General features: G+C 37.2%; 1 protein-coding gene across 1 annotated transcript; it reads left to right on the top strand.

The window, feature by feature from the left end:
* The first annotated feature begins 151 nt into the window (after nt 1-151).
* Nucleotides 152-26,298, top strand: MARCHF5 (membrane associated ring-CH-type finger 5). Its single transcript, XM_036385804.1, has 6 exons — nt 152-431; nt 14,770-14,972; nt 18,836-18,966; nt 22,120-22,303; nt 22,733-22,899; nt 24,073-26,298. The coding sequence occupies exons 1-6, from the start codon at nt 388-390 to the stop codon at nt 24,187-24,189; spliced, it is 846 nt and encodes a 281-aa protein (XP_036241697.1). The 5' UTR covers nt 152-387; the 3' UTR covers nt 24,190-26,298.
* Nucleotides 26,299-26,428: the final 130 nt, after the last annotated feature.

The raw sequence follows: 26,428 nt of genomic DNA, 5'->3' as shown, positions 1-26,428 counted from the left end.
CAGCTCCCAGCGGCGGCAGGACTGCGGCGGCACCGCGGCGGGACTACAGCAGGACTACAGCTCCCAGCGCTCCCGGCGCTCCGGGCACGGGCTCGAGCCCGAGCCCTGCCCTTGGCGCAGGCGCGCTGCGGGGCCGGGCGGCGGTGACGGCGGCGCGGTTGCGCTCAGCGCTCGCCGCCTCTCCCCGCGGCGGCACGGGCGCTCCGTCCTGCCCCGGCCACCGGCCCTGCGCCGCGTCCTGCCTGCCGAAGGAGGGGCCGCCCCGGCCGTCCCGCGGAAGGGCGGATTTGCCGCCCTCCCGTTCGCTCCCCTTTCTCCGCCACCGCACGCGTGACGCCTTTGTCAGGCTCCGGGCCCTCGGCTGGGCCCGCTCCTCCGCCCGGGGCCATGGCCGAGCAGACGGGCTTGGCGCTGCCGCAGACCATGGACAGGTACGCGGAGGGAACGCTCGGGCTGGGCCTGTGACCCCCCCGCGGCGGGTTTGGGGCCGGTGTCGCGGGTCCGGTTTCGTTTTTTGCCTTCTAAAAGCCTCGGTGGCCTGACAGAAGTTGTGCGAGCTTTGTCGTAAAGCAGCGCAAGGTACGGCGGGCAGCTGAGGGCCAGGAGGGATCGTTCCCGCAGCCCTTGGGAGCTGTGTGTCTGTGTCTATGTCTGTGTGTGTGTGCCTGTGTCTGTGTGTGTGCGTCTGTGTCTCTGTGTCTGTGTGTGTGCTTCTGTGTCTCTGTGTCTGTGTGTGTGTGTCTGTGTCTCTGTGTGTGTGTGTGTGTGGTGTGTGTGTGTGTGTGTGTGTGTGTGTCTCTGTGTCTCTGTATGTGTGTGTGTGCCTGTGTCTGTGTGTCTGTGTCTCTGTATGTGTGTGTGTGTCTGTGTCTGTGTGTGTGTGTGTGTGTGTGCCTGCGCACGGGCCCTGGGCAGCCGGGGGCTGCGGGAGCCCTCCCTGGCCCTAGGAGAGCCTCCGGTAAGGGAACTCACTGACGTGCACGTAAAGTGAGGCACCAAAAGATGACCTAAGCTTAGCCGGCCTTGTGTGTTTTGTTGCTGGTTTTATGATCTGAAGAAAGCCTACAATTGCTTTCTGGAGCGTTTTTAAAAATTGCAACCTTAGAAGTATGACTTAAGCATCTTTCCTTGTCTATAATTACTACTTGTAAGTTCTATTTTTATATTTCTTTTCTCTGTATGCTTTTATTTGAACATGTAGCACTTTCATCCTGTTCCACTGAGCACTTCAGGTTCCTTAAGTGTAATTTCAACTCATCTATGAAGCCCTTGCAACCTATTCCTACAAACAATAAACCACATTCACAGCCTGTTATTGCAGGAGTTGTAATAGCCTGGTATCTCAGAAGGTAGAGATCCAGAAGCAGCCAGGCTTCTGTCGATGAACCTGTCAAGTTTTCATCATAAGGAATTAAAAAGAACCCTGGTGGTTTTGTCCTTTCCAGGTTGCCTCTAAGGAAAGAATGTTTAATGAAATACAGCCTGTCATCAGGCAGGTGATGGAAATACAAACTATGAGAGGCAGGGGTAGAACTTGTGCAGCCTGGAAGGTGGGAATGAGAAGTTCCAGTTTGATATAGAAAGAGGATAAAGGTGATTTGGGGAGGGAAAGTTTGTCATCTCTTACCTTTTCAATTTTTCTAGAACACATAGGGATGATTTATGTTATAAAAGTATTGCTGAATCAACTCCTCTTAAACTAAAAAAAAAAAAAACAAAAACAAAAAACCACCAACCAAACAATAAACTTTTATCTGCACTCTGAATTTTGTGGTCTAGTAATAAATATTTACAGTCCAAGGAAACCATAATACTCTCTGTGGCTGCCCTGATGCCCATGGCTGTTGTCCTGGTTCTGAAGTCCTGGTTCACTTTGTTGGGAAATGGCTGTGAGGTTGTGTTTATAATCTTTGTTGTGACCAACCAGTTAAATTAAACAGTTAATTAAAAAAGAAAAAGGGAAATTAGTTACCAGGTTGCCAAACCAGTTTACTGTTCTTCAGTTGTTACTTGTAATAGAGATGTGGGTTTTGATGTACACTTAATATTCTTGTATCCTTTAAAGTTTGTCAAATTATAATTTGTGTCTCTGGCTCTTTTCAAAGACTTTTCCTAGTATGCTTAGAGTAGCTTGATGTGTAAAACAATTGGACAGTGTCTCTGATTTCCTTAATATCAAGGACAGCAGGGAAAGAATTTGAAATACCTAAGCAGCATAAAAGGAGGTGTGATATGCAAAATCTTAAAGAGTAATTGCAAATGATTATAGCTTAACACAAAATGCATACTTTAAAATAAAATAGAGATCTTTTACTGAAGGATGCAGAAAACAGCTTTCCAGTGAAGATGACTTTCATTTGGATTCTAATAGTTGAGGAAGGGGAAAAGAAAGCTTTTCTTATGTCTTAAGAGTGGTGTCATGCTGTTGTATCAGGAATTAGGTGTTGCTGTAGATCTGAGTGCATGCACTGCTTTGTATACAAGGTCAGAGCTCCCAGAGCAAGTTCTTTGATTTTCTGTTTGTGAGAGAGAACAGCTGGATTCTTCTCTTGACTCTTAGATTCTATACCTGTATGATTACAGGTTTATTTCCTTAGTAAAGTTGGATTTCTCTAGTGCAAGGACTTACTTGTAGCATCACCACATTCTTGCCTGGGATTCATCTTTCTTTGCTGTATTTTGTGCTCCATCCTTTATTTGCCTGCATAATTCAGTCTAGGAAGCAGCCCATGGATTTATAATGAAGAAGGTAAATAGCTGTTAAAATGTAAGGAGTCAGTTACTCAAAATTTCTACCTAAGGATTTTATACTTACCTGAAAGATTAACTGTAGCATAAATACAAGAAGCATGACAGTGAAGTGACATTACATTGTGGATTGTCTCATCTGCAGTATTTAGGAAACTAATCCATATGATTGGCATCATCTTTTCTTGCCCGAAAATTGGAATTTCCCTCCCTCTTGTAATTTTTTTCTTCTCTTTCATGTTCAGATAACAGTTCCAGATAATAATTATTGAAATACTGTCCTTTTCTGCAAGCAGAAATTTTTTCAGTTTGTGGTAAAACCCCATATTTCTGGACTAATGCGTACACTTTTAAGACAGGTATTAGTAATCTGGCTAAATGCTGAGATTTTATTATTATTTCATTATTTTTAATGCCTTTGTTCGTGTTAGTTTAATGCATAAATTACAGAATTATAGTAATCTTTGTTAAAACTTGAAATTATGTGGCAGTGGGTTTTTTATGTACTGCTAATGTGAGCTGTAATGCTAAAATGTACTCATATTTTTAAGCTTTATTCTCTTGACTTCAGCTGGATTATGTGTGGATAGCTCTTGCACTTGGTTATGCCAATGAATGGCTGGGGTTCTGTTTTTCAAAGCGTATCCTGTGGCAGTGATTCGCGGTATTTCACATGCTATCCAAATTAAAGACAGCTGCTCCCCTCTTGCCATGTATTTGCCACCATGGTCAGAACGTGGTCGCCATTGCTTTCTGTAATTCCGTCTTTAGAGGTGTTTGTCAACATTTGATGGATCATCTGTTGAAGGCTTGTGCAGGTACCTGCTGAAGAATCAACATAGTGATCATTTTAGCATGGTTTAGTTTTTGAATTAGCGTTCTTAATTTTCTGACTGAGCAGTAGTTGCTCAGTTGTGGTCAATATCCTTGATAAAAACTGGAGCAAGATGATGTGACTTTAAGTCTCTGCCATTCCCTATTGAAAGGAGATGAGAGCTGAAATTGCAGGTAGACTTAAAAAGCAATTTAACAATAAATTGAATAAATTGTAGTTTGCTTAAGAAATTACTCTTACTATCTAGAGAGGAGTGCTGTTGCAATTAAATTTTCTCTTTCCAGATCACTGATTTGTTGGAAAAATGCTAGCAATTGTACTTCAAAAATTGCAAAACAGCATTGGATTTTCCTTTTCAGTTTTTTGAAATGTCATTTGATTCCATAGTAATTTTCTTTCTTTTTTTCCCCCAAGAAAAAAGAATATGTATGGTATTGTACATGACTTTCAGTTTCTCTTTCCATTCCAGTCACCATTTGTGGTGGTGTTTGTGTTGAGATCAGTTCATTTCCTTCCTTCTTTGAAAGTGCAGGCACTGTTTTAGTTTTATTTGTACAATTAATTGTTGATACTTCAGTAAGCTAATACATGGTTTTGGATTATGACTCTAATGCTACAACCTCAGTAGTGTAATTAGTGCAGTGTGGTCCTTGATTAAAGATGTTTATTCTGAACATCTTAGACTTGTACTGTATGTTGTGCTCTGATTTCTCACACTGAGGGAAGTTGACACACGAGTAACTCTTTCTAGGAGTGGAGTTCAACCAGATAAGATATGCAGAGTAATAAGCAACATAAAACACAGTACAGGATTTATTTATTATCTTTATTTTTCGCAGAATGCCATCTCTGCAATTACTCAGTCTGTTTGTTCTACTTCTGCTGATTAGGCACATCTCTTTTCCCTGTCCAACCTCAAGTAATTATTTTCTTTCTCCACAACAGAGTTAAACTCCTTTGAGAGAGATCTTCCTAACTTCTGGTTGAAATCTGTCAGTGTCTAGAAGTACCTGGCTTTCTGTTCTTCCTTGAGAGTAGGTTATTCATGCTTAGAAGGAAAGGCTGTGTGAGAGTAGAGAATGGACTGTGCTGAGTTCATCTCTACCAAGGAAACAAGGAGTTTGTTTTTCCCTGTCCTTAGTCCAACTATTTGGAAGTTGATGTTGATACAGGATGGAAAAAGCAAAATCAGACCTATCTTGGAGAGTGGGTTTCAAGAAAGAAAGTTGGAAACCATAATAGCTTTATAATATCTTGGCTTTCTCATTACTGCTTCATCCCAGGTATATCCCTTAGTATTTTGCTTCACTTTATCCTGAAGGTTCTATGCAGATTAACTTCTTCCTGTGTTTTACCAGTCAAGATGATTAATGGAGACTCAATGCAGACCTGTACATTGCCTTTTGCCCATGTGAAATATACAGGTGTCAGCATGTTGTTTATAAACTATCTTAACCTTTTGACTGTTGTCTAATGTATGTTATTTTTCTGTCTCTGATGTCTGCTTTGATATGCTTAGGAACAAATGGACGTGTTTTAGTTGCTGTTTAACAACTAACTTCTACCTGCAGACATTAGGTAATTATTCTTCCTATTTAAGTGTGAAGAAACTCCTGAGAGACAACTTACAATTTGTTGTATTCAAACTCTTGGCATCTCATGTATTATGAAGGCATTCAGAGAATATTTTCATTTGTTACATTCACTTATCTAAAAAGGCTGTACAAACTCCTGTTTATTGATCTCTTCCATATAAAAGTGTTCAGACTCTGTAATAGTGCTTAAAGTTTTAATGGTTTCCTTTGCCATGGTGTCTTTAAGTGCTCACTGAAATGGAAACTTCTGACAGTTAATGCAAATGTGTTGAATAAATATATGTATAATAATTTACAGACAAATATCAAAAGGTTAAGGTATCAATTTTCCAACAACTTCTTAAAGTAATACTTAAAGTGGTAATGAATATGCCAGCTGTTTTAGGCTTGTTTGGTGCTTTTGGCATCTCAACCTGCTTATGGCCTTTCTGCATTGCAAAGAGGGTGGAAAATTCCTGGTGTGAAAATAAGTGCTTTCTGATGAATAATTTTGTTTTCCTCTCAGCAGCAGAATGGGCCAAGTACTAGATTTTTTATAGGATATAAATACCTACCTTTATCAAAAGAGTGTGTGACTTGCTCATGCTTTTACTGGCATTTGTAGTTTACCACAAGTAGCAAATTCATTGCCAGTGCAAAATAATAAGAGGAGTCAATCTGAAGTGGTTAAAGCAAACTGCTTCTGCCTGATGTTTCTAAATGAAACTGTTGAGATTACATAAGTTGGTGAAGGGGCTGGAGCATGTGACTTACTAGAAAAAGCTAGAGGGAGCTAAGCCTGTCTGGAGAAGGGATGGCTTGGGAGGCCTGATGACCTTCTACCTACCAAGGAGGTTGTTCAGAACACTGACTGTGGAGTTTCCTGGCAGGATGATGAGAACCAACTGTAAATTTGAACAGAGAAGTTTTCAGCGTGTGAGGAGGGGAGTGATGCAGCTGAGCTTGGGAACAAGCTGCCCACTGCAGATGTGGATCTTGGCCCATGGGGCTTTTCATGGCCCAGCTGGAGAACGCTCTGCTGTCTGCTCTGAATTTGGTGTTGCTTCTGTCTTGGGCAGGAGGTCTGACAAGATGTCCTGTGGTCCCTTCCAAGCTGTAATTCTGTGATACCAAGTCTGGATGTAATCCCAGTTTAAGGGAAAACAGCACAGTAGCATTTGCACTGCATAACTTAAGAATACTATGCTGGAGGTACCAATGGGAAGGTACAGCCCACTGGCACCTTCTAGCAAATCTGCACTTGGTCTTCTTTAGCACCAGCTCTGAAAGTTTTACCTAAAAGTTGAGATAACTTCCTGTCTAGTTGGATTGGGAATTTGCTTTTTTTCTCTTAAGAATTTTTGCTCCTGTCATGTTAATGCTAATATGAGTGCTTTTTGTCAAAAATTTCTAAAACTGAATGGAAGTGCTTATGCTCAGGATTTTTCTGTTGGTGATTCTGGGGGAAGGATTAGACACTTCCTGCCTAACACTACTGTAGGATAAGAAAATTTACAATCAAAATATCCACTTTTAAATGCTGCTTTAAAAAATTGCAGTGAAGTTAAATTAAATCAGGGGCTAGCTGTTCATTTGTTTCTAAGTTAACCTAAATATTAAACTGGCCTGCTATATCATATTTCCCCTACAACAAGTAAATAGCAGTTGATTTAAGGGCTATCCAGGGACTCTTTGTATGTGCTTATGTTTGGAAACAACTTTCACAGAAACAAACTTTTTGGATAAGTGTTAGTGTTTCTAGGTTTTCAGGTGATTGCTAATGGAAAGTATGGACTGTTTAGTGTTCTCAGTTTATGTATCTCTGCCTGTTTCCTCCTATGACCATGCAGCTCTTCTTCAATGTGTACATAGTAAAAGAAACTGCTAAAACAGTGGGAAGATGGTAAATAAAAGAGTTGTCATGGACAAGAGAGGCTGGCATTCAGTGCTATTTTTTAAGCCATGTTGATATAATTAATTATTTCTTCACATTCTAAAAAAGACAAGACCCTCTATTTTAAACCTGCAGTGTGGTCATCATGTACCTTCCAGATCTCTTCTCATTTGTTTCTTCTAAGTGCCTTCTGGAATGTGAATATTTTTGTTTAGAAGTGGATATTTTTTATTGGCCTAAAATGTGCCAACATTTAGTTAGCTTTCTGTGAGGGATGTAATTACAGAAGACCATGTGCAGGGCGCTTGTGACTGTTCTGCTGGTGAGTCATGCAGTCAGTTGCACAGCTTGTCGAGGAGAGTTACTTTAATGTTACCATCAGACACCTTGCAATTTTGTTCACATTTATTCAGAGTAAAGACATTTGCAAATTTTCAATGTCTGCCACATTTGATAGGTGGTTTTTGTTGTTCTTGAGATATTAACATCCCAAGAATTTATCTTGTTGGCATTTAAATTTTTTTGTAATTTTTAGGTCAGAAATTGTTCCAATTTTTATTATTAGGATTATATAAGATGACTGACTTAAGTAGAGCTTTTTGGTTTGTTCTCTTATACTGTAAATTTTCTGGTAAAAAATAGAAATTATAAACTGACAATAACTTGAGTAATATTATCTGTCATAAACTCTTGAGTTCAAAGCAATTTGCTTGCTTTGGAGTTGGAGGACTACACTTCCTTTTTTTTTTTTTTTTCTTCTCTTTTCTTTGGAAGAACTCAGCAGGAAGATTGCGTACCCTGTATGGTCAGTTTAACCATGAAACTCTCTAGGAATACATAAAAAACATCAAACTTCTATTTCACAAGGACTATCCCTCAAAATTGAATGTAAAGCAAGGAACCGTGTTTAGTTTCTAACAGTTGTCTATGCTGTATCTGCTTCTGTAACTAAAGCTGCTGTGCCTAAAGATTCATTTGTACTTCTGCATTAACTGACACTGGAAAAGAGCTGCAGGAGATTGAGCTCACATGATACAGACTCAGTGAATAACTTTGCATTTCTTTTCATTTGCTCATCACAGCAACAGCTTAATGTCAGGATGGTTACAGTTTCAGGCAGGTCAGACTTGGTCTATTCTGTATGTAGGTCGCTCCTGATATTTGTAGCATCTGTCATCCATTCTGTACATGTACCACAAATACCAGTATTGGTATTCTTCTGATGCAACTCCCTTCCCTTTTCCCCCCGTGCGAAATAGCATTGTTGGTTATAGAAACTACTTATTTTTGTCTTCATTTGGAGTCTGGTCATCTTAGAGGTAATTAATAAGTAATTAAGGTGTTTAAGTCACATTCAAGGAAGTACCTTTAAATAGCCTCTAATGCATAATTTCCTAGTTGCTTCACATCTCTCCTGTGTTTGTGATTATTGACAGATTTATCAAACAAGGCATGAGAAAATGTTTTCCCTATATTGTAGCATAATGTCTGCACTATAAAAAATCCATTAAATATTTAAAGCATTAACTTAATGCTATTAGAATTCTTCACTGTTTGCTGTGTATGTACTTGACTACATGTCAACTTTCTGTTCAAAGTATGTTTCCGTTTTGGAAGTAAATTGTTTTGTGTGTGTGTATGTGGTTCTTTGTTTAGGTTTGGTTTGTTTGGTTTTTCTTTTTCCACTTAGTTTTAGTCACTTTTGTTTTTCTTCCTAGGCTGGTGAGAATCAGTGTTACCCACCCCCAGCAGGCACTCAGTAGCTTAAATTGTTAGTTTTAGGCCAAGCTGCTAATACACATTAGTAAGAGTTCAGTTAGCAAAATATATAATGTTTTAGTAATAAAGTGCTTATTGTAGAAGTTGTTGTTTTTCCTGATTTGTCCTTTGTGCATGTGTAGAAGGGCCCCATTCTTCCTCCCTCACTTAGGAAATAAAACAAATGTTTCTAATATCAAAATTCATTGCATATTTAAAGGCTGATAGCAAGGCCACCAAGCTTTGATGATTTCTCACCTTTTCCTTTTGAAAAAGTGAGAGTATGGTAATATAAAAAACTTTAAGATAACTGAATTTTGAAGACTTTGTGAAAGGAACGTGTCTGAATAACTGGTTGCAAAAATTTAATTTATTCGGAATGAAAGCTAATTTTTTTTACTGACAGTCTAGATTTTGGCAAACTAGAGACCAAAACACAACAAGATAGCTGGATCTGAGGAGGGATTCCTTATTCTAAGCTGGCTAGAAGCAAAGACCATAAAAAATAAGACCAAATTTAAGCACAATAGGTGATGCCTGGCAGTCAAAGGTGTAATTTTATCCACAAGCTAGAAAGCAGCCAGCAGGATTCAGGGAACTGTCCTTTACTCATATCTCTGCCTTTATATAGTGCAGTGAACTCAAGTGTGAAATATTTCCCCTTGATTTAAGCTGTAATTAAGAATATAAAAAAGCTTGACCTGAACTTCTGATAATCAGTAGATCTTTCTGGTGCACTTTCTAGTTAATTATTCTGTGGGCTTTTAATGGGTTTGTTTACTGAGTTTTAGTTATCCACATGTTTTTATTAAAAGCTTTTTAAAAGCTAGTTTATAGGATGTCATTCTGAGGTTAGAGGAAGTCAGAGCCTATATATAAATACCACTTGTGTGACCGTGTGTTCACACCAACATTCTCTTGATTTTCTGTACTTGAGCTGTTTCTATTGAAAGCATTGCTTTTGTAGTAAAGTGTCTTTACTGTTATATCTAGGCTCTTAACAATATCTCCTTTACTCAGCTTTGCAGGCTATCCTTGATGACTAGGCAGAGCAGAATTGGGTATAAGATCTTTCTGATAAGATGACTTTCAGGACTTCCTTTGAGAATTTTAGACTTTGTTTCAAAGTGACAGCATGTTTTCTAGCTGAGTGAGACAGGCTGGCATATGGCTGCTATGCCATGCTGCCTTAAAAGCACCCTCTGAAGTCCCCAAGGAGCATCTAAGACCACTATTTTTGCACCAGTGTCTGTTCTTCACTCAGTGTATTTCCCTTGTGTGTTTTTCCTGTTAAGATAGTGTAAGGGTGTTTTGAGTTTGATAGGCAGGTGTTGGATTGAAGATTAAAGTATTTTTGGTGTGTTTGATGGCCGGGAAAATACTGGGGAAAGAGCAGTGTTCCATCCTACAAGTGGGTTCATCTCTTGCTGGCACTTCATCTCCTCTGTGAAGCTTGACATAAGCTAACATTTCTCAGGTTAATGGTATTCCTTTGTAGCTTTTATCAGGGATTTGTAGGCTAGGCTTGCGTTCTCTCGTGACCAGGCAGTGTCCCTCTAGCACAAGATCTTATTGCTGCTGGTTCTTCACACTCTGGAAAAGGAAATGCTTAGTGGTAGCATTTGCAATGAGGTGTTTCTCTTGCTTTATGAGAGAACAGTTTGCTGTCCCCCTACTAAAATTCCAACCAGCTCCAAAGCAGCCTAATGCTACTAGGTAACTCCATTTTTCTGACATCCTAGTCTTCCAACTTAAACATGATCTTGTAGTGCTTAGAGTGTAGATGGTAAGTTTAGTGTAAAGCTTATCACTGTTCATCATCCAAGATATTTTATCTGTTGACATAGACTATGCATAAAAAGTTGTTATAGAAGCTCATGAAAAATTGTCTCTTCCAAACAGCAGACTTGTGGGTCATCCTTTAGAACAGTGCCTTTTTATGGCTTGTGATTGGAATGCTTTTGGTCATTTCTTTCAAGGTACCTTTTCACCCCTCACTGACTTGGCTCTCTGTGCTATTGTTACTATCAGGTATGTTTCAGCCTTTTCACTTTCTTCTTTTTGGATGTGAAATTCAATTGCAATAAGCTGCTCTGACACCTTGTGTTTAGCAGGACAAGGATGCTTTACTCTTGCAGCAAGATATCAGCAAATTCCTGCCACTTCAGGAATAGAGCTTTATGATTGGAGAGAAATGCAGAAAATGTTTTGTTTTATGAATGAACTGTAATGAGAGGGAAAATGCGTTTCTAGCTCCTGATTCTAGAGCATGTCATGCATGTTCAAATTTGCATTTTCCCACGGTAAGAGTTAGATCTAAAAGTCAAATAGGGCTTTCTATTCTGAGTTTTCTGGTTTTGCTGACCATTCATATTTGTATGCCACTGAACATAAGGGAGAAAATTCCAAGATGTTTACATTCCTACTTCAGTACTGAATATTTGAAACCAGATCATAAAACAGCTGTACTGTCCCAGTCTAGCAAGTCATCTTCCATTAAGTGTTGTGGATACAAGGATATCTGCTGGGCTTTTGGGGCTTTTTTGTGTTGCTTTACACAGTCATGCCTGCTTGAAAACAAAACTGTTTCATGATGGATTCAGCTTTCACAAATTGAGTCAGATTTGATTTAAATAACGTGAATTAGATACTGTCTTCCCTCCCATCTAAGACTGGTTTTGGAAAAAAGTAACCTTTAGAAGGGGTATAGCTTAATAAAAAGGAGAGCAGTCTAGGTATGTCTGATCCTGGAGGTCTTAGGGATGTGTTGGAGCTGTAGCTCCAACCAGGTACCAGAGAGAGAAGCTCCTTACTGGTAAGAAACTTGTGGTTTGGAGGAACCTGGTTTTAGGCAGGCCTTGGTTTCTTAGTCATGTAACATTTGGAGTATAGGATCTCTAATCTTCTATTATTACAGCTTTCTCCCCAACTGCTTTGCTCTTAACACAAGCAGTGCCCTGAAAAGAGTTTGTCTTTGCTAGAGGTAAAAAAAAGCCAGATCCAAAAAATGCTTTATTCTCAGGGTCAGAATAGAATTTTTGAGACAAGAAAGCTTCATCTGCTGGGGAGCTGAATCTAAAAGGCATTTGTAACCTTATATTCAGAGCTGCAATAGTGATATTGGTCTGGAGTTTTGTATGTTTTGTTTTGATTTTTTTTTTTTTTTTGAGCCAAGGAAGTGTGGAGAAATACATTGGTGTTATTGATTTGGCTATGTAGAAAGTCATCAAGGAAAAAGGTTCGAGTTTCTATCAGAAACAATGCTTTGTTCCACCTTTTCAGCCCTTTCTATTTCAGGTTATCTGAGTAGCAGCCTGATTCAGTGGTAAGAATCAAGGTCATATTTTATTCAGTACAAGAAAATGGAAATTCTGGCAAGAGCCTAGATACCTGTTTTGAAATGGTTTTATTTAGTCCTTTCTGCTACAGCTGCTGTCAATGGAAAGAGATAAAGCTGATGACAGTGTACAGGGAATTTACTGTTCATTATTCATGACTTGCTGAAGGTTTAAGTCTGTGAAGGATTTTGTTTTCATTTCATAGGTCTTTCAGGTTTTCAAGCATGATTGGCTGGCAAGAAGCAATTAAAGAAAAGATGCATATTTTTCTTGACTTACTAACCTTGACAGAGAACTTGAGAACAGAATTTAATCTATAACTATTGTCATGGACAAATTCAGTTAAAATTGCAGTGTAGCAAGATTATGTTCATGCTTAAATCTGTCATTATTTGAATAAACTCTAGACTTGCATTTTGTGATGTTATCCTTAGACCTGACTAGCTCTGTTGTGAAGCCTTTAATTTATAAATAAAAATCTGAATTACAAATTTAGAGCAGTTGTAGACTTAAATAGGATGTGGAATGAGTGAGTGAATGTTTACCTGTAATGCAGGAAAAAAAACTTCTGAAGAGGAACAATTATCAGTAGTGTTGTATGGTATTATTTGTTGTTAAAGTAAATTTGGGGATTCTTAATGTAAATAAGTCAGACTTTGATTTTACCTTCCCATTAAGATAAATGGAAGAAACTACAGTTCTGATTCCAGATGTCAGTCATCAACTGAAAGGCTCTAGTTTTAGACCACCACACTTTAAATTTACATCTGTACCTACTATAATGTGTTCTGTAATTAAAACTGGACATTACAGGTTCATTTTACGGATTGTTCAATATTAAATTGCTTTCTCTCTGGTCTTCCCTGGAATCTGAATCTCAGGTTGTATTCCCTTTTCAAGTATGCCAATTGTAGTATGCCTTTTACAATGTGCTCAATTATATTCCCTTTTTACAAGTAAAAAATTGCTCCAGGTTGCCTTCTGCTGTGACACACTTGCAACTTTTTCAACATACTTCTACTACTGTAGATGTTAAAAAGATTTAGTGCTTTAAAGAATGTCTTGCGAGTACTTTATAGGCACAGTCATTTCTATTAGAAAAGCATGGCTATTCTTCTGTAAAGGAACACTTTCAATTTACAAATAGAATACTACCCAAAACAGTGAGGTCTTAAAAGCAAAGCTGTTAGACAACAATATTTTTCATGTCTTGAAGTTGGAGCCGGACAAAATTAAATTTCCCATTGCAAATTCCCCCTTCCTTTTCCTCAGAGGAGTTAATCAAAAGCAAAAGTGAGAGGAAAAGCATTGTGAACCAATGTAACATCCTGGCATAGAATCTATATTCATTATTCTCAAATAATAAAGTTGTTTTTTTTACGAGAGTCAGAGCATTTCCCAGTTTCTTCTTCCTCAGTTACTGTCTGTTACTCATTACAGATGAGAAACCTTTTAGTGTTTTGTCTTAATGTTGTTACACAAGTTGTTAAGAGAACAAAACTTCATCATCAAAATTGTGATGTTAAACTTCAGTTTGGTCACAGTGTCTAATTAGATTGTGTCTTGGTAGCTTGGTAGTTAAATTATAAGGAGGCTGTTGCTGTGCTCCTTTATAAGGGTTGAACTATGATTGTAGTGACTTGCATAAAATATTTTTTTAAAATCAAACCATTATAAATATATATATATATATGTATAGTAATATTCTTATTTTGCTAGACTCTGGTTTATTATGTAAATTTCAGTATCTTCAGTATGGGAATTAGCAAATTGTTTCACAGTAGAAATTACTGGCTGAACATATCTGATATTTTCCTAGTTTAGATCCATATTTTGCTTTGTCTTATAAGTTGGCCAAAAGTCTGGCCTGATCATCAGACCAGATATCTGGGAGTTCCTGGTTCTATGCTCACTTCAGGTTAGGTTGTATAGACTGTCAGTCTTGTGTTTTCTCCTTACAGAGTTAATATATTTGAATTTTTATGCCCATATAATTGTCAAAAGCAGAAATTTCCTCCTCTACTGGTCCAATAGTATTCTTGAAGTACTTTGTAACTTAATTTATATTATACAAAGTCAACTTGTTTGAACTAAATACTTCATCCTTTCAAACAGAGCAAATGAATTTGATATAATTGTTTAGAGTTTTTTGTGATATATTGTATCATTTGTGTTGTTTTATTATTTAAGTGGATTGGAATTAGTTTCCCAACTAACAGACTATAGTATTGATCTTATATTTTTAAAATTAAAAAAACTTACCAAAATGTTGTAGGAGATGATAAAACATTAAAAATATGGATTTTCCATATGTTGAATTATTCAAAGGTTGGACTATAGTCTCAATGCTTTTTAATCATAAATTATCTAAAAGTTTAATTAATAATTCAGAATGTATAAAGCAGTTGTTTAGCTATCTGAAAAGTTATGTTTATTATGTTGATTTTATAGCAAAACTGTGGTACAAAATACTTACACTTCTGGTGATTAAGAGTGAAGTAATAACCCTCATCTCCTCTAGATGCACATTTTCTTAAGCTGTATGCTTTCACATGTGAATGTTTATTTTAAGCATGTAAAAGTAGCAGAAAATACCTTTTTTTTTCCTTCCTGTGATTACAGAAGCTGCTGGGTTTGCTTTGCTACCGATGAGGACGATCGGACAGCAGAGTGGGTGCGGCCCTGCAGGTGCAGGGGCTCCACCAAATGGGTGCATCAGACTTGTCTGCAGCGCTGGGTGGATGAAAAGCAAAGAGGAAACAGTACTGCTAGAGTTGCTTGTCCTCAGTGCAATGCAGAATATTTAATAGTATTTCCAAAGCTAGGTAAGATACGGATAATTTAAATTGTTGCTTATTTATTTGTTCTTGCGTTCCTTTTTTTTCTCCTTTCTTGTGCTCAGAGCACCACTTCTGTTGGAAACCTGTCTATTCCCTTTCCCAGACAGAAAGAAATAACTTATATTCTGCTTGCATCCTGTTTGGTGGCTTAGTTAAATACCTTCTAAAAATTTTGGATCTGTTCCACTTAGGTATATAGATAAATCTTGTGATTGACCTGTAATTATTTCCTGGCTAATGGGATTGTTTTTCTTCTTGAGCAGAAGGTGACTTCTTTCAGCAGTTGCCACACAGCACATAAACACATCCTTTTTTTGACTCAGCTTGCAGAGACACTTTTATCAGAGGAAATTTAGAGGAGAATTTCCTAAGCAGCATGTGGCATTACTGGAAAAACATACTTTCACTTTGGTCAGGAGGTGTTTCTGAGACAATACTGCCCTGTAATCAAGAGGCAGAATATTTATGATTGCTGGATACTGCTATAGCTCTGTTTGTCAAGGTCAAAAAAAAAAGTTGGACGTGGTCTTCCAGTCTCTTACTTGACTAGCCAAGTAGGATAATGCATAGTATGTTGCATTTATTTAAATTAGCAGTGCTTGCTGTTATTTCAGCCCTCATTTGTCCATGTGTTCTATAAGATATATTAAGCAAATCAAAATGAAATGTTGCCATGGAAACTTAACTTTTGTTTAGAAGTAAAACTGATTGTTAGAGAAGTGGTGATGTAGCAATTGAGTGCAGGCATTTAGAGGATTTTAAAGAAGATTTTTTTAAAGTATCTTATTTCTGTAATGAAAGAGCTGAAAATAACTCACTGCCAGTTCTTTGGGAGAGGACCTCTTTCTTAGTAGCTTAAGGGCTGATGAAATTAAGGTGTCAAGGGAATTTTGAGTGACATTTACTTCCATGATAGAACACTGAGTAATAGGAAAGAAAATATACACAACAGTATTGCATTGTTGATATAAAAAAAGACATAAACCCGTATGAAACTTACTACAAGTTATTAATACAACAGCCCCACTTCGGCTTTGCTGAATAGGGTAACTCCCCATCATAAAGAAGGCACCAAACAATAACATTTAGAATTGGCTTTGGGAAGAAAACTGGGTTTCCATCTGGACACAGAATGCACCACAAAACTTTACACTGTTTGAAATTCTTGTTTGTATCTTTACTGATGAAATTGTAATGTGAGATGTGTTTGCATTTTATTTTGACAATGGCGAAAAGGAGTAGCAACTCTAATTTGGACAGGATACATTAACATAACAGGCGTTTTCATTTGTTCCTGCAATTTGTGGCAAACTGTACTTGAAAGCTTAGATTCCAACATTCCTGGAGTCTGAAGCTGGCCTAAAATTCTTGCATGACATTGTTCAGTTCTTGCATGCAGGTATATGAGACTCCCTTCATGTATTTTGATATATTTTGCCTCATAATACCATCTTCTTCTATTTTTAAAGATAAGGGCATAAAAATTCAGACTTGTCTAAAAGTACACAAGACATTGGTAGTAGAGCAGGGAAATTAATCTGGGTCCATGGAACATCAGTCATGACCTTGAAGTGCCTTAAACAAGTGAGCCAGTCTTGCCCTTCTGTAACTTTCTAGTAACCCAAAGCTGTTCTAGCAATTCAACTACAATTCAACTACAATTCAACTACAAGTCAATCAAGGTCACACCAGGCAGAGTAAGGACAGTAAGAATTTTCCAAGAAGCCTTGGAACACTTCTTTTGAAGACAGTGTTTGTCATACCTTTCCCTGAGGCATCACAGTTCAGAAACTTACTTACTTTAAGACTCCCCTTAATGTACTACTGGAAACTTTTTTCTAAAAATTCTGTGAAAGGATACCCTCATCACAAAATTTAATTTATGATTATAGTTTAGAAGTAATATCAACTTGAGGAGACATCAGTGAATAGAAGTAACAGTGGGTGTTTCTTTATATATTTACTAGTTCAAAACAACCTCTCATGAAATATCTTAAAATCAGAATTCCATTTTAGATTTGATACTGCCTATCAGTTCTGGTGATTGGTGATAATTATGTTCCTGTGAGCTGTTTTCTGCTCTTTCAAGAACTTTCACTAAATAGAAAAAATATTGTTACCACTTTGAAAGTAACCAAAGAATCTCTTAGATGATTATTTCAGTTTAATAAAAAGAAAACAGCTTGGCGGAAAAAAATTCTTTAAAGCATGATCTATTTTTCAAAATGAAAAATATTTTTGTTTCATATTTCCTTCTTTAATTTGAGTATCAGTGATACTTATTTTTCTGTTTCTTCCTCCGTACCACCTTTAAAAGCAAAACCAGTTTTGTCCTCCTTTCTGACTACTTCCTTCCTAAGGCCTAATTAAAAGATTGTTTCAATAATTTTTTTCTAGTATTTTCTCAAGATTCGATACCTGATTCTCTAGCCAGGCTTCTCTTAATGATTAGTATCAGTAGGTGTAATTTGTTAGTACTTGTGTTATAAGGCAACCTTCAGTGTCATTTGAGTCTCCTGTCTTCAAACATAAGTTTTCAAAATGGAAAAACCAAACAACTTTTTCAGTGCCTCTGGGAAACAGTCAAGATGTGTAAACTACTGTGCATTTAGTACTTGCAGTTATGACCTTGTTGCTACTTCCAGCATACTGATAGGTGTCTCAGCACCTTCTTAAGTGTGTTCTGGAAAGTCAAACACAACTATTAAGAGTTGAACTGGACGTTCCTGTTGCCTTTTTTCCACCAGCTGATTTGAGCTGAATGGAACTGGGGTTTTTGAAAGCATTCTCAGTAGAGCTGTTCTCTAGAAAAAGAACTAAGTCATGAAATGGGAGTCACAATTTTGTCACTGTGGGTAAACTTTGAGAGACATGGAGGATTAGTTACTTGAGGAATGCCTGTAGGCTGGTTTTGAGAATTTCCACTGATTTTGGTAGGAAAAAGTAGGAGGGAGCTCACAGGAACTGCTCATGCATATGAGCTGTGGGAGGACAGTCTGTATGTAGAATTTGTTGACAAAAACAAAAGTAATGTGGATTATGGTGATGATGGTTTTCACTTCCATGTATACGTTTCAGTGTTCTGGCTTTTGCCTCACTCATACTCTTGCAGTCCCTCAAAGCAAAGGTGCAGGCATTGCCCTTGTTTACCTCACCAAAGGTAGTCAGGGTATTTATTGTCTTGCCCTGTGTAAGTCTGGAAAGTGCAGTTGTGCATAGGCAGAACAATGAACCAATTCATGTGTTGTTGTCAAAGGCACTGAATAACCTGAATAGGAGTATTTTTTCCTCCAGTGTTTTGAGAGGTGATCCTTTAAACATACTGAATGCAGCTTCTTCCAGTGGAAGGAATCTTTTGTATTAACTGTGCTACTTTTTACTACATAGCAGGATAGTTTAGTGACAGAATTTTCAGGTGAAGTTGTCAAAGATAAGGACATGAAGTACATTACAACAAATCGGTATTTTTTCCTTTAGAAAACTAAAATATCTAACAAATAAAAAAGGCACTAAGCCTAAAGTGGTTTGTACAAAAGAACAATTCTTACTCAACACAAAGGAAGCTAATCACTGGGTAAATTAGTGCTTTAAGCTGTGTATCAATCTCCTGGAAAATTGAAATGGTAGGTAGGCAGAAGTTACAAGTTTAGCTTAATAGCTTTTTAATTATATATTATATTATATATATTCACTTATACAGCATGTGTGGTATGTCAGACTTGTACTTTGCCTCATTTGTTCTTTCTTATCGGTGATAGATGCTGACTTTTCTACAGTATGCTTTTATCTGTGTGTATCTATATATATATATATATCTCTCTTGAAACCTTACTTTTCCTTTATCATAGGTCCAGTTGTTTACGTTTTGGATCTTGCAGATCGCCTGATCTCAAAGGCATGTCCCTTTGCTGCAGCTGGAATCATGGTGGGCTCTATATACTGGACAGCCGTTACCTACGGAGCGGTGACAGTCATGCAGGTACACGCTTCTTCCCTCTTCCTGCCACCTCTGAGAGCAAAAGTCAATTCTGACTCCTCTTTCCTTGGCTTAAAACATGCTTAGCTGCTTTCAGTGTAGTTACCAGTGAATTCAAGATGGTTTTTCATGTTTAACTGGTCATAGTTTATAACTGCAAGTCTGCCTGTTGGGCATGGTTCAGTCTGCAGTAACAAACTCCACTACTGCTCTAGCTGGCTGCGCTGTGTATGGCAGACTGGTGAGCACAATTCTGTTCTCATGGGAAAAGGTGCCATTACCACCTAGCTGCCAATAATGAGTATCTTTAGTAAAGACAGGAGATTTAATCTTTTCTTTTACTTGGAGAAAAACTTTGCTAGTAACATTCAAAGCGTTGAAATTGAAAGATGGTAAATTATTTTCTGGAAATTGTGATTTTCTTTTTAAATTGTATAAAGGAAAATACATGCTCTGAATGATGCAATTCATTCATAAACAAGAAATACAAAACACTGCAAATTAATGTTTTAATTACTTCAGACTATATGATTAGTTGAAAGGGGAAAAATAGTTTTCCTGCCTCTGTTCTTGTGAACTTACTGTTTAAATAGAAAAGTAACATTGACAGGTGGTACCCTATTAACTATGGAATGACTTGGTAATGGTGATTCTAGTTCAACCACAAGACCAGAGTTTTCAGAGATTGTACAATCAGAAGCACTTCCTTACCCTTTTAGTTGTTGATTCCTATATCAAGTCTATAACCCGTGTTTTACCTTAAAGCATAAAAGTATTTCTGATGCTAATTCAGCTGTAGATAGAATTAACAAGCCAATATGTTAATAAATACTCCTCTACACAGTTCTAATTTTAAATATACAACCTGGTTCTTCTCTCATAAGTCATTTGGCACTAGTTCTTGAGATGTGTGGTACTGCCCTGCCCTGTGAAGATGGTGTGCTGTTTTGGTTCAGTTTCTGTGTGATCTGAAAGCAGAAATGGAGCCCAAATGAGTGGTGCAGTTTCCCTGTACCAGTGTGGCCAAGGGTCAGGCAGCTGCATAGGTGATGTGTAATGGCTTTCAGTACCCCCTCCATTCCAGTGGGTGAGTCTGTGTATTACAGAGTGGTGCAATTAAGTATTTCTTCATTGGATATTTCGTTGTTGTGGCTCCAACAGGAGCATTACAACCATCTGTAATACTACAACGAGACTTTGGAAATGCATCAGTCCTTTTCTCCTTGCTCACTGCTACACTGAGCTCTTTTCTGTAGGAAATGGTGACCTTTTTAGCTGCCCTAGAGCTCTACAGCCAGATGGAAAAATAAATGCTTTGTTCTGAAGTTGTTTTGCTTTTGAAGTGAGGATCTGTGTAAACATTAGTTTGGGCAGCTGGTCAAATCGCAGATATGAAGAATTAGCTATTTTCATGATTTAATGTTTTGATTGTATGGATGGCATGCTGGGCAAGACAGTAATTTAGTTTTGCTTGTAGAGGAGCAGACTGAGTGGGTAGTAGAGGGAAACTGTTCCAACCCTTTTGCCACCCCAGCCTTGCTAGGTTTAATACAATTTTTCTCCTGATGTATTTCAGACTCTTTTCCCTTAGTTGAAGGGCCAGAGAGAAGCACAGAAGCTATTTTTAGACTTCAGGTGCAGAAAAATAAATACAGAATTGACATTGTGGTAGCTAAGTCAGAGGGAGTTACTGAAAGCAGAGAAATAAAATAATCTAAAGCAGAAAGAGACAAGATACTGAAGCATTTTTTGATGGACAATGACTATAAGGAGAAAAAAGATAGTGTCAGACTTCACAGCTTGAGTAGAAGATACTGAAGAAGCTGGAAGACAAATGCTGAATGTTTTTTCAGGAATAATCTATTGGCAGCAACAATATTGGTTATGCCTATTTTTAGAGGCTGTGGTATATAACATAACTTCCTGTTCTGGAGGTGTAACATGGAATGCTTTTCAGAGCAAGGCAAAAATGTACAGTTTGAAGGTACTGTGGTACATTACTGTAGCTTCTTCCCTGTGTCCTACCTATTCCAGAAGTACTGGGTTTGTTATTTTCCTTTTTTACAATTTTGCTGTTGTTTCATGTTCTTACCTTCTAATTCTAATTTTTGTGCAATTGAAGACTTGATAAGTTATTGTACTCGTGGGGAAAACAAGAAGTCAGTGAAAACACATCAGAAAATCCAGTGCCTGACAAACATAATTATTATTTTAGTGTTTTTAGTCCTCCCAGATTCTTACAGAAAAAGTCATGAAAGAGCCTGTTCTTCCTGGAAGCAATTAAAGGACTGTATTAGCATTTATACTGATTAAATTGAGACAAATCTAGAGGATATCTACCACTCTAATGTAGTTTTTTATCCTCAGTCCTATTAGATTTATTTAAAATTAAAACAATGTACTTTTTAAAAGACATAAGGAACCATTCTGTTGCAGTTGTAACATCTGCATTTTATAAATGGAAAAGTCTGATTAATTTTTTTATATATCAGCAGAAAAGTGTAGACATAGCAGTAATAATGATCTTTTAAAATCGAAGTTGAGCGAACTACATATGAAAATAAGGTACATGTGAAGATATGCTGCTATTTCCACTACAGTTGAAAATAATGTTCATCTTCCTGCATTGTCCTGAGAAACAGTTAAATACTGTGATCTCTGTTATGTAAGGTATTCCTAAAAACCACAAAATATGGATAAAAACATCCTGATGTACCTACTATCAATTTATCCTATGAACAGTAGTATCTGACCAGTTTCTGAGTGTAGAATTAATTGTTATAAAACTGTAAATTCTTAAACGTATTTTGGAAAGCTTGCTGTATTATTAGTGTTTCAGATGTTTAGGCTTTTACTTACACAGAAACACATGAAACCTTTCTTGAGATGGTCAGGAATTCTGTTACAGCTCTCTGCAATAATAATGATTTGCAAAATAGGGCTGGTAGCTCACCTGCATTATGCTCCATAAGCAACCAAGGATACAAAGAGAAAACAGCATAAATTAGGTAAAACAGTGTTCTTTTTTTCTTTAACTTAAAACACGTGGGCAGCTTCAAACAAACTCAACTTTATAGGTTATATTTTTGTTCATTTTTGCATTGTAACATTGTTGTGGCCTTTGTTATGTTTGTCAACTATATGCATATTTTCTAGGTTGTGGGTCACAAAGAAGGTCTTGATGTGATGGAGAGAGCTGATCCTTTATTCCTTTTGATTGGCCTTCCCACTATCCCAGTCATGCTAATACTGGGCAAGATGATCCGTTGGGAGGACTATGTGCTCAGACTGTGGCGCAAATACTCTAATAAACTACAAATTTTGAACAGCATATTTCCAGGTAATGTGATTCAGTTTAAAAAGAAATGCCAAAATTGAACTGCCTTTAGGAGATGGGGATAGGCAAGTAGTTTTTGCTATTTTAAAGTAGAGGTGATTAACACTATCCCTCTATTTCATGTTCATTCTGTTTAGATTGTGTTTGTGTAATATGTCCTGAGATGGGTGTGGCAGGAGTAGCCGGAACATGGTTTCAGTTCAGGCTTTAGTAACAAAACAAGCTACTAAAAGTCATGGGTCTTACTTGAAAGTAAAACTGCAGTCGTTTATTGGAAACAGACTATTCACTGAGAAGAGGGATAGTTCTCACAAAGTAGTTGGGCTATAGATTTGTAGTGGAGTGAGGAGTGGGCAGTAATGCACTTTCTGTGTTCTTTTTTGAGGCAGTATAGGCTATGTAACCTTTTTTCCCCCGTTCTCATCCCTTTAGGCATTGGATGTCCTGTTCCTCGTATCCCAGCAGAGGCCAACCCTTTGGCAGATCACGTCTCTGCCACACGTATTCTGTGTGGAGCTCTAGTTTTCCCTACTATTGCCACAATAGTTGGCAAGCTGATGTTCAGCAGTGTTAACTCAAATTTACAAAGGACAATCTTGGTAAGATTCAATACTGTTTCATAAATTATTATACTAGAGGAATGTGAAGTGTTGTGAAGGAGGGAGGCAAAAGAAAAAGAAACATAAATTGATCTGGAATTTTAAGAACAGTATTTGACTAAAGGAAGGGTTTTTTTAAGGTTGCCTGTTTTAGCAGTGGACAAACATCATGTGTGTGAAAGACTGTCTTTATGACTGAAACTAATCTCAGTTCATGACAAGGATGAAAGTTTTATCTTTCTATATCTGCACTATAGTAGAGCAGGCCTTAGCAGTAATTAAGGCTGACAATGAAGATAAGGAGCCAGCATCTTCTAAGAACAGTCTCTGTAAGGGAAGACTGGGATTTATATTATAAACCTTTTCATATTAGCTTTTGTTTACTGATTTGGAGAGAAGCTCTTTGTTTCTTAGTTTAATAAGGAGAGGAAAATTAACTCTCCACAGAGTTCAAATGGAGAGGGAATGACAATCTCTTGCTTTGTGAATAACCTCTCTGGTTGCAGCCTTTCAAGGACAAGTACACTGAGTTTGGTAATATGGAATCCCTGCTCATCTGACTGTCACCACAGCCCATTTTCAATTCCTGCATGTTTATGTACCCCTCTCTTTTATGTAGATCAAACAGTGATATTGCAAATGTTCATGCAAACTAAAAGCTTCTTGGTGTCTCATTTTGAAGACTTGAGATAAACATATTGTAAAGCTTTCTAGAGAGAAAAAAAGGTTGTTTTACAAAAATAGATTTTATTTTACTCCACTTTTGGCAAGTGCCATTTTTCACAGTCTAGTTATAGAATGGTTATCAGTACTATTCCTTGTGCCTTGTATAGTATACATTCAGAGAAGGGAGGAAAGCGGATACATATCTGCATTTTCTTTGTTATTGAAATAAGATTTTGATTTTTTAAATTTAGAATAATGGTGAGACTTCAAGGAAATAAAAGCTTTTATAGATTCAGTCTGTAATCCCTTTAAGTAATGTTAACCTCTGTAATAGTGCATTGTGACAGAAAACTTTGAGATACTCATTTGGAACTGTACTTAGTTAATCTTTAGAAGAAAATATCATATGTATAGAAAACAAATCTTCTCTGACTGGAAATTTTTAAGAACATTTGCAGTGATATGACACTGAACCGTGCAGGTTTTCAAAATATCTTTTTATTTCAGGGTGGAATTGCTTTTGTTGCTATAAAAGGAGCTTTTAAGGTTTACTTCAAGCAGCAGCAATATTTGCGCCAAGCTCACCGCAAAATTTTAAATTACCCTGAACAAGAAGGAGCGTAAGGCTGTACCCTCCAGATGTCACAGAGTCTCACCTAAGAGGTTTCCAGGTTGTATTGGTTCCATTGTTATTGCACAGTAGTGGAAAATTGTGATAAGTTGCTGCTCCTTTATTTTTTTTCCCTTTAAATACAATAAAGCACTGTCTTGTGGCAGGGTAAATCCTTTCAGCAACCACTGAACTTAAGAATGTGATTTGGCTTTCATTATTTTTTGGGTATTTTTGTTGGGCAATAGGCTTTTGAATTATTTTCTTTGAGCCAATATACTGAATGGAAAAAAAAAAAAGAATCAACTACAGAACATTTTAAATGTAGTTAGGTAGGCTATATCCAAATGTCTTTTCTCTAGGTGATTTTGTACCCACGCTGTCATTCAGTTTAGCATTTCACACCGTGAAGGGAGATTGCTTTAGAAGGGGAATGTGAGTCATTACCAAGGAGAAATAATTTTCCTTGAGTTTTGCTGGTATCAAACAGGGAGTGTGAAATACCCAAATGACAGAGAAAGCAGAAGATAGATCACTCTCTACAGGACTTATATGTCAGCTTTAACCACCTAAGTATTAGGTGTTAAAATTAGCATGGCTTTCAGGTGACTATTTTACTACTGGTAATTTTCAGTGTCCTGTTGTATCTTCTGCAGTGCCTAGTGTAATTTTCTCATGGCTTTACTGGTTTGTAACTGGTGCTGGATTGCATTTTTTCCTCCAGTTAAAATAATTACAAGGGGGAAATAAATTTCACTTGCTTATTTTGTAGTTAAGTATTAGAACACTTGTTTAATTTCCATATTCCTTTATGTTGTGTAAATACCCATAGAAAACCTGTGAGAAAGCAGCATTGAACACTAAAGCTCCATATGAACTGCCAGCAGGGCATCCCCTGAAGCATCCAGACCTGAGTGTGTAACTCAGCTCTGCTCAGGACTGGGCTCTCCTGCCCTGGTGGCAGTGCTGGCTGCAAGGGGCTGACACTACACTCTGGGTACCTGAGCTGAGCATCCTGCCAGCAGGGTCCTTGGCTTAAGGTAACTGGGCTCCATTTTTGTAAAGGACTACAGGATAAATCTTAAATGTGTCATAAAGTTTATTTATACAGTAAGCTTTACTGTTCCCATATGTCTAAAGTTGTCAGTTGAGGGAGACATTAGCACTTCCATTATTTGATGTATTTCTAAATCTAATTTCAACAGAAATTGATTGTTTTGTGAAGTTAAATTCTGACAAACATAATTTGAATATTGCATATTCATACCAGACCTAATATGGATTTCGTATTTGAAGTTCTTTCTTAACAATATTTTCTTTGTTTTTCTCCGAGTTTTCTCTTGTTCATATTAGTATGTCAAATGCATGAAGAATAGCTTAAAAATATTTGAGTGGAATTATTCATTAGTAAATATTTCTTTTCACCAGAAATGAAGTAAATGCAGAATGGACTTCCTATTTGACTGCAATAATGTGTGTTAGGAGAAATTCCAAGTAAGGTACCTTTTCTATAGTATGTTTATCTTAATTACCAAGATGTAATATTTTAAAACTGTACAAAAGTGTATATAAAGGCCAGTTAGTATTAAAAACCTATACAGGTGTTAAAAATTATACACTCAATCAATATCAAATACTTTTGAGGCTCTTGCTGTAATGGAAGAATGACTATAACCTTGTAAGTCTGCTGATTATATTTGTCTTAGTAGGCTCACTTTTATATAAAACCTAAACTGAGTAGCAACCTCTGAAAGTTGCTACACTCTGTAAGATAGTCTTGAAACAATATAATATGTATTTCTTACAGAATTCCTCGTTTCAAGAAAACAGCTTTTCAGTGGTCTTCACTGTATATATTTCCAAGCAATTTATTACTGTTTTTTAAAGTCTCGTGGAGAGAATTGAATGATGCAAATTCGTGGGTTTGAAACTTGTTTCATGGGAAAGCTCATTGTCTCCTCTGGAAGTTAAAGCTATTGTAAAAATACAATTATAAAATACTGTATGGACTGTAAGATGATTTCACTTGAGTGGTTTAAAGGTCATTAATCTGTAAATCTTGTTTTTAAGTATTGAAAATTATAGTTATGTTGAATTAGGTTGAATAAATATTTTTTACACTCCTTAGTGTACTTTGTCAGTTGAACAAAAACTTCTGAAGGGAAAGTGTTTTGTTTTAATGCATACGTAAAGATTTATATAATTAATTTTGAGTTGATGGACTAAAGAAATATCTTTGTGATGAAGAAAGAA

Source organism: Molothrus ater, chromosome 8 (genome assembly GCF_012460135.2).
Source record: "Molothrus ater isolate BHLD 08-10-18 breed brown headed cowbird chromosome 8, BPBGC_Mater_1.1, whole genome shotgun sequence".
NCBI lineage: Eukaryota > Metazoa > Chordata > Aves > Passeriformes > Icteridae > Molothrus > Molothrus ater.
The sequence above is the reverse complement of the archived record's forward strand: the minus strand, read 5'-3'. Positions and strand labels throughout refer to the sequence as shown.